This window comes from Lepisma saccharinum, chromosome 4 (assembly GCF_977018435.1).
Source record: "Lepisma saccharinum chromosome 4, izLepSacc3.1, whole genome shotgun sequence".
NCBI classification, from domain to species: Eukaryota; Metazoa; Arthropoda; class Insecta; order Zygentoma; family Lepismatidae; genus Lepisma; species Lepisma saccharinum.
In genome coordinates this window covers 104,888,979-104,898,797 of record NC_139232.1, presented here as the reverse complement: position 1 = coordinate 104,898,797, position 9,819 = coordinate 104,888,979, and the positions used below count along the sequence as shown (strand labels likewise).

The 9,819-nt window shown below is 37.1% G+C and overlaps 1 protein-coding gene across 1 annotated transcript in view; it reads left to right on the top strand.

Annotated features, from left to right (window-relative positions):
* Positions 1-5,187: 5,187 nt before the first annotated feature.
* Positions 5,188-9,819, top strand: part of LOC145986700 (uncharacterized) — a 32,950-nt gene continuing 28,318 nt past the window's right edge. The window contains exon 1 of the mRNA XM_083121013.1: positions 5,188-5,331. Coding sequence (XP_082977139.1) covers positions 5,206-5,331 — 126 coding nt within the window. The 5' untranslated portion in view covers positions 5,188-5,205. The remainder of the gene's footprint in view (positions 5,332-9,819) is intronic.

Here is a 9,819-nt window from a genome sequence, read left to right as displayed (position 1 = left end):
CCTATCTACCAGAGTCACAACGACATGGAACAAAAACAGCAAGAGAAGACACCAGAGATAGAAGCCAAAATCACGACAAACAAAATTCAAGAAGAGAACCAACAACAGGTTGTTAGCGAACATCCCCCACCTTCACGCCCTCCCGCAGTAAGCCGATCCACCCACCAATCCCCAAAATGAGAAAAGGGAATCTGAAGAAAACAGTGACTTGTTCTCAAACTACGAAAGCGACACCAGCAACAAAGTAAAGGTAAGTCAAAGTACGCTTAAAAGAAAACTGAAACACAAATTAGAGGAAAAGCAAATTCAGTAGCTAAATAACGTTCCACCAGAAAAATGAGAAACTACTATCAGAACAGTGCTTCAAAGTTCAGTCTAACTCCTCAGGAAGTCGTCAGAGTGTTAACCAACACCGGTGCTGGAAGTGAGGAAAGTGGTACAGTGTAACAAATAATTATGGGGAATATAAACAACATAAAGTGTATACTAGTTCGAATTTGATTAGTTGTAGTGTTAAATAGGATAATGGAAACGCAAGTAATACGGGTGGCAAACAAATATATATAAAAAAATGCAAAGTGAAACTAGGTTTCTTCAAAACTCAAGTAATGATGTATAACTATTGCAGGAAGTCGGTAGAAAGTGCTTAGATTGCCATCACATATATATCGAGTATAATAATTACACTCCCAGTAGCACAGGAAACACAGCAATTTTAGTACGTAAAGGATTAGTTAAAAATGATCTAACGTAAGAATTTTGTCCTTGTCTATAGTTAACGTCTATCCTCTGTCAGGATCATGATGCTGAAAAGAGAGGCGCAATTTTTATATGCAAGACGTACTGCAATGCACATTAGTCCATGAAATAAAGGTTAAGGATGTGTGCAACGAGAAACAACGAAATGCACCAGCGTATACGTACATACGTGATCGCAAGTAATGTTTCACGACAAGACAGGGCAGAGGTGCCCAAGTGGGGGAGGCGGAATATGGCGCAGGATGCACCATCAAGATTTTTGGGAGGATTTGTTCCCTTCAAATAATATAAAACTCAAGATTTATATATTTTTGCAAAATATATGTAAACATTTTACACCTTAAATGTACCAAATTTAATCCATTAGATGAAGAAAAGAAAGTGTTTAAGGGTATTATCGAAGAGGGCGGGAGAAATATCCAACTCTAACATATTAAGCCTTAATTGACACGTGTGTTCTGGGGGTATTCTGAATTAAACTTTGGGGATGACAGTATCCAACTCTAGGTCTTAGATTATGGCGGATATTTTAGTTAGAGGGAGATTGAGCACTAAATTGAGGGTGTATCCACTTCTTGTGTATTACTATTGTCTTAGACTATTGCGAGATTCTGGTGTGGAGACTGAGAATGAACTTTTTGGAGGAGGCAATATCCACTCTTCAATATCAACAGTAAGTCTAAAATTGGCATGGACATTTTTGTGGTAGGATTGAGTATTCAATGTAAAGGGCGAGATAGGAAGCACTTGATAAAGTGCTAAATATTAGGTTGTCAAGGGATTTCTGTAGTGGATAGAGTTCGAACTTGAAATTTTGGAGACTGTATTTAGCGATATGATATCCACACGCTTTCGACCCGAGCGTATTAAAAGAGAAGCTGGGAAAGATTAAATATCTCGGGATCCTAAGAAAGTATTGACATCCCATTAAAATAGTATTCTTGAAAGCCTGAAAAGAAATGAATGTAAACATTTTCTTGCTCTCATCGCTCGCAATATTCTCTTACGAGAATGCGTGTTTGGAGCTTTACTCAGGTAAATTTGAAATTTTATACTATAGCTGCAATACAAGACAAACGATATTCTCGATATTCATTAATAACATCACTTCTTAAAATATAGTGTTTAGTGTTGGTATATTGCTTAATTTAAACCAGGTGCATCGTATTATATTATCGCTCTGAGTGTAAGAATTTCTAGCTAGGGTTCTGTAATGTCTCGTGAAACAATAATTCAATCGTTCATACATCTGGAACATGTTATTTGGTTTGAATTTTCTATCTTTATTTTAAGTTTTGTAAAAAAAAAATTGTGTTAAATACTCAAATTATAAAATAAACCCTATTTAAATGCATATTTACATAATTGAATTTACTACATTGAACCAATCAATATGCTAGCTTTACGTTTTTCGAAAATCGATCAATTTATTTATTTATTTGAGAAGTCCTGAATACTGTAAAATCCACTTTACATCAGGATATCAACCGGAAAATAAATTAAATTAAATTTAAAAATATGGACAGTTTAACTTGGTATTTCAATCAAATAGACGTCAATTATTACGTATTCATCCGAACTATTTTCGGGGGATTACGATGAACTATTTTAGGGGCGGCCTTGAGTGATGGGCAACCCGGTTTAGGGAGGAGGAGCAGATCAAATATAGTGCTCAGTAAAGCTAAGGAAAAAGTTACTTTTGGTAGACACGCCGTCGTAATTAACTACTTTGTGAGGATTACAATATGATTCGGGGGGACGCATGACATGATTTTGGAAGGGATGGGCACCCCTGAGACAGGGGGTACATTTCCCACGCGTTGAATCAACAATTACATCAGTTAGACTATTACCTGCAGCCTTCAGTGATCATTAGGCTTTGATTACCACTATGAAATCACCAATACCGATAATAGGAATTAGGAGGGGCTACTGAAAGATGATTGATTGATTGATTGAGTTGGTGTTTTAAGTTCACTTTATGCACAGTAAGGCTAATCGGGACTGGACCTGCAGTTTAAAGTGGAATCCGAACCACTGTGCCATGTGCCTCCATCGGGTATCGAACCCGGGACCCCTTGATTACAAGGCGACGACGCAGCCACTGCGGGTAGGCCTATTGGAAGATGAACTCATCGCAATTAACAGATGAAGCAGTTCGAATAGCATTGGGCAAAATAGATCAAACTGCCGTTATATGAGGGAAACATCCACCGGTGGTGGCACGAAATTTTCAAAACAATTATCAAACGTTTTGTCAACAATATTCTTGGGACAAACTACGAGATTGGTATAACAAGTGCAATTTCTACTATGCAGTATTACATGAAATGTATGACTAACAGCAATGAGATCGTGAAACGCAAGAAATTAAAAAGTAAAAGCACAACCACTTCGGATATAGGCAACCAAAGTGGACGAAATACTATCCCAAACCTAGATACAGAACATATTAATTTAACTCACGTCACCAATATCTATGAGGAGCGGCAAAAACAAAATTATATAATGGAAATAATAAAGAGAAGAATATTCAACAGATAGCATACAACTATTTAGAAACTAAATACTTCCACGAGTATGTATCAAGACACATAATGCATACACATAGACGACCACACCGGCCTTACGACAGACGAAAGACCCGACTTCGAAAAACCACATACCAAAGAGGAACTGGATAAAGCGGTAATGCAGGGAGCACACGTATCATCAGCCGGAGAAGATGGCATCGCAACAAGTGCATACAAAATATTATGGGGCGACACACTAACTACATGGGTTAACACAGGATAAAAAGAATGGGAAAGAACCTTACAGAACAAAAGACACAGTTATTTTAATGCCAAGGAGTCACCATTACCGACACATGGAAGATTACAGACCGATAACGTTATTTAATACAGATCATAGCATACTAACCAAATATATTATAACTACTTCTGAACAAGCTAGCAACGCCCTACCAATATGGGGTAGTAGAAACTAAACAAATACATAATTGACTGAATTTATTGCAAGAAACAGTAATAACAAACCAGAACGAGCAACTCGGCAAATTCTTCATTTCAGTAAACTGTTCCCAGGCATTCGACAGAGTGAGATACGACTATTTACTAAAACTCTTAAAACATATAGGGTCCCATTGAAACAGTACGAAAACATCATAAATTTAGTAACAGGTATAGATTTAAAAGTAAAAATCAATCGTTTCGTGTCACCCAAATGACCAATAAAAAGAGAACTTCCTTAAGGCATCCCCTTAAGACTACCATTTTTCGTAATGGCATTGGACACATTTCTACAGCAGTGTCACAAGGACGTTAACTGTTATAACCCAGAGGGACAGTTTACGGTCAGTTCATACATAGACGATGTTACAGTACAATGCCAGAACAAAACAGGAGTAAAAACTTTAGCATTCATCAATGTGAAATCGAATATGGTACTTTATAAATACCACTAAGACATGCTGCTTACCTCTAGGAAAACGCCTAGAACCAACCATGAATGTGCAATTTACAATAGTAGATCAAATTAAAATACTAGGAGTGTATTTTACAAACGAAAGAAGGTATACGACTTAGTTGAGACACATTATGCCAAAATATAAACTATGCCATAAATAAATTTATACTACGACCCTTCACCCTGTGCACGAGAGTTAAAATCGCAAACGTTTTTATATCTTTTCCAAATTATGGTATGCCGCTCAAATACGCTCATGCGATGCCCGCAACATAGCACGAATAACTAAAAGTTAAACCGTTTCTTATGGACAGGAGAAGTTTTCAGAGTGAACCAAAAGACAGTCTACATCCCCTGCAAAGGGGGATGGAAGTAGTCGATATACGAATAAAAACTATAACACTGTTTAACCACCTCATATTTACCTGATTTAAACAACAGAAAACGCAGCAAATCTGACATTTTACGAACATATCAGACACATTCTTTTGAGGCATCCGTGAAGCAAGTGAAATTGCCAACCTCTTCAAAAAGTGTATACAGAAGCTCTACTATAATACATACATGGACTCGTACGACAGACTGATTTTTCCCACCTAACAGTGTACAAATTATGCAACAAATACAGCAAACAAAATTTGCTGGAGTCGCGCATAGTACAGAAATATCCCCAATACAACTGGTAAAAAGTTTTGCGAGAACTTTTGGCAAGAAGTAGCCGATAGTGTTCGTCAGCTGTCGTGACTAAGATAGCATCAGCAACAGGAGAGCATGCAATTGACACTTCCTGTTTTCACCACGATACCTCTTTTGTCATTCTATTCCGATGCAATGGAGCACATGAAAAAAAAAAAAAATATTTTTAACAGAGGCAGGGGATATCAATATAAAAGCAATTGAAAGCACTATAACAATTCACGAACTTTTGTGTGGTTATTTCGCAATGAGACAATGATGAGACTGCAAGGGGTGTTATGTATGGTAGGAATAGTTAAAGATTGGTTTATAAAAAGGCCTCTGCTACGTAGTAATCCTGCAGTCTGGTTGATCTGGATCGGACTATCAACATTGATCTCAAAGAGGGACAGTCTAGGAAAGATACAGGTAAGTTGAACACGACTTTTCTTGATCAGATCTTAATTCTCAATGCTGAAACTTAGGTCGCAAATTTAAATAAATTTCCATTTTGCAATAAGCACTTAACTTGTGTGGATCCTTTTGCGTACGATTAATTTATGTTATATAATTATGTAAAGGCTATGTTCAACCAGCAGTCTGGCTCCTGACGTAAGGACTAACAAACACACATACAACTATTTATAACTAAATTATTTACAAGAACCGACAAAACTTGATAGATCCTCAATGAACATAAATAATAAATATATGTTAGCATTTATAGCATGGGAAACCATGTCGCATTACAGGTATTTCAATACAATAGAATGACTTTATAATTTAATTAGAAATAAAATGTCGTTATTTGGGAACCAACACACTGTAATTTCCTGCACATTCTCGCCATATTCGTGACTCGGAGTAATATACTTATTTTAACAAGCCACAAATTTGTTCCAGCTCGTACACCTGTGTACACTGACATAATGTACTTTTATTCAACCTGCTACGGTTTGGTGAATGCATAATTTATGAATATTTCTCACGGAATGCGTTTAGTTCGAGTTGAAATGTTTTATACCTTAAATCTGTCAACAACGTCATAAGGCACGTTTGAACACATCAGTATAATTTATGCCGCAACACGACAATATTTATTTTCTGTATTTCAAATTTCCGGTTTTGTAGTATGGCTCTTGCAAACAGACGAACTAATCGCTAAAATTCATTTTGTGATACGATCGTAATTTACGTATTTCAGTCATTAGTTTCTCTGATACAATGTTTGATTTTATTTGATTTTGCAATATTAAATATTTTATTTGTGAGTGTCCCTTCATCATGGTCATCATATTATAGGAATATAGGAAATATTCTGTAAGGGTTGCATTACAAAATATTAACAAAAAAGAACTGTGATTGAGAGGGTAGACACTAAACGTCATGTAAAAAAATCCATAAAATGTATATAACAATGTAAAAATTCAGTAAAAAGTAAAAAGGGTAAAAACAGGAAGGAGTGGGAGAGGAAAGATCCCCAAAGAACATAAAATTAATAAGGAATTGCAAACCATAAGGTGTGGCGAGACTGTAGGGTTTAGCCCCACTAGGCTGTATGGCTACGTCCTTGGTAGCGAGACGCGCTAAATACGTCGGGTGGCCTGAACGACGAAAAACTAACGAAAACGTGTGAGAAAAAGTTGGAGGGTGGAAAAACATTCAAATGAATGTAGCGGGAAGGGTCCAAAAGAACCGGCCATCAATTATATCCTAATCGGAGGAGGGGGTACGAGCTAACGGAGCCAAAAGACAAGAATAAAAGTGTTCATGTATTTTGCGGGGGAAAATGGATGAAAGAAAAGCAAAGCAAACTCCACCACGTACAAAATCTAAGGTAGGCAACGCCAAGGGTCCCGGGTTCGAATCCCGCTCGGGCTTGGTTGTTTGTGAATGTCCGTTCATCAATTTCATCATTTCATCACTCATCCCCATCTTTGCAAATTAGCCAAGAGGCACAAACCGCGAAGTAAAATAAACTAGATCGTAATTTACGTATTTCAGTCAATAGTTTTTCTGATACAACGTTTGATTTTATTCGATTTTGCAATATTAAATATTTTATTTGTGAATGTCCCTTCATCATGGTCATCATATTATCCCTCATCCTCATTTTCGAGAATAGAAGGTGGCAGAATAACAGATTAAAATTAACAAAATCTATCAATCAATTAATGAATTAAAGTGAAATTTGGAACAAGTTTTATTCCTTCAAACTCACTCATTTTATGTCTCATCGTTATGGCCAACGCAATTTTTCTAAATTTCGAAAATTGTGCACATTTTTCAAAATTTATTTATGTTCCCCAACTTCGATGTTTGGTGATATTTCTCAGGAGGTACAGAGAGGTTCCAGAGAATATATTAAAACAAAATTAGTTTTTCCAAAAATTTCTCCGTCTCGATTCGTATGAAGGCGTAACTCTAGTATAATGAAAGTCATTTGTTAACTCAGTCAGCTTTTCTACATAAACACATCTTAAAGGACCTTCTCATATTTGTGCATACAATGAGTAACGACGTTCTATTGTTCATTGACAATTTAGTGTATATTCACATTCCCTCACTTTAACTCTTATTTTGCTATCGTGAATAACAGCTTTTCACCCCTTAATAAACACTCAGGTTGTAGAAAGTGCAATCAGTTTTCATACAGGGAATGCCATAGCAACGATGAAAGTCGCTTCGGTATGTAAAAGGAGAACTTATGTGTTATATGACCGGATATAATTCATGTTGCCAAGGACATCTTCCATATTGCTTTTCTGAACAGTTCGCAAATGCATATTGTCATTATACTTCCTTTGCTTGACCGGAACTGTAGGCGATGATGACGCAATCGTTATGAAAGAAAGGAAGGTGACATGCATCACGGTGTGCATGTAAATATTCGATTTACTTGAAAATTGGATTCTTTTTTCAAAAAAAATCTGAAGGACACCTGGGTAAATTAGGCCAAAAAGTTTGATTTTCGTCCACTGTATGCTCAGCTGGGATAAACGAAATTGGACCAACAGTTTAAAGACCACAAGTCATACAGTCGTACAACGTTGCCGTGAACACCCCCTCTCCCCTTCCCAACGCACACACATTGTACACAAGATAAAACATATTCACACTATAGAATTTAGGGATACATTGAATTTATAGGCCAAAATCTAAGGTATTTATTTGTTTTAGTTTGTTTTCAAGTCCAATTTATACACAGAAAGGGTAATCGAGACTGGACCTAAGGTTTAAAGTGGATGCCTAACAACTTTGTGCCACCACCGTGTATGTTACACCGACGATGTTACCACTACGCCATCGGGGTGGCTATATAGCATAGAATTACCAACGTTGACTATGTGAACACTTTTCATCAGTTTTTAGTTGGAAGGGTCATTTGACATGGGGCAATCACATAAATTTTCACCTTAGCTAAATATTAGCACAATAAATATCTACCAACGATCGAAATGAACCAAAATGCACCTCATGGTTTCATAACAGATGTACTCTATGTATCCAAGGAAATGCGCACACACGTCACGAAAGCCACACAGGTGAACGAGAGAGTTGAGTGGCCGACTCACGTAATCGTCACAGAAGATCCTGTGTTTCAGTCTCGGCTTTAGCACGGGTAAATGTTGCTTCATCAGTGCCACTTATTCACCATTCATCCTCATCAACGTTGTTAGCCAATAGGAATCGGAATGCGACGCTAAATATGAAAAATTCAAATAAAAGAAATCGATATCTTATATTGTGTAACGTTGTCACCTTTTAATCAAAGGGATCAGGCAGTCACATCGTACAGAATTTCGGATACCCTTTAAACTAACCAACCTTGAATTGTTTGTGGTCTTGCAGATCATCAACCAACGCTTCACACCGAAGTCTTTTGCCAGTGAAAGAAGGTGAAGACTGGACACATGGCGTGGACCAGCAGGGCTTTGTTGCCATTATTGTTTCTTGCAATTGGATATTTTCAATAATCCCAGGAAACCATTGTTGAGGAGGCGGAACGTCTGCACAGAATGAGAAGAGTCAGCAACTATAGAATCGAGGACACTGATTGGAAAAAGTCTCTTCTGGATGGATCCACAGCTGACCAATGGATAGACGGCCTGACCACGGAGGAATGGTCGGATCATATCAAGCTCCACGAAAAATCAAGTAGTGTGCGCTCTGCTGCAATGCGGGAGGTAAGCAGATGTGGTCAATAAGTTTATTTATTGTCACAATAGTAATGTGCAGTGGCGAAAGGAGTATTACGTATACTGTTATAAGTAGTCAGTACTCGTTTTTGCTTCTATTCCTGCTTTTAAAGTTCGTTTCTTTTATAGTCCTGCCGTTGTATTTCCGGTGTCCAATCACAGCGCGGAACGGTTATTTTGACAAAATCCTGGTTCCCTGACGGCTGCTTTAGGGAGGAGAGTTTTAAAGTTGCCACTTCTTGCCCAAATAAGAATCGTTATTTTCACCAATTCAATACACATCGAAAATTTTTGCGAGCGTCTCTACAGCTGTCTTTTATCCATATTTGTTTTCATTTCGTGCAAGAACTTTTTACATCTTAGTCAATTATCCCCCTTACTGAACGTTCACGCACAGCGTTATTTTCTAGTTCAATCTTTAAAAATTATCCACACAGACAAATATAAGATTCATGTATCTCTCCCTCTTTTTGTACAAAAGTTACGTAAGTCAAAATGTAATTTGTTTTACCGTATGTGAGTTTCTGATTGTGCTTTCCCAATTGCATTGTTGTCTTGTAATCAATGAGTACCAGATTTGATCCTCAGGAGAGAGATATTGCATAAACATTCAGATTTCATTTTAAAACTGTATGTCCAATCCTGATTAAACTATCGGAGCATAAAATGAACTTAAAACAAACTTTCGAATGTGATGTCCCAAAGAATTACGCATATT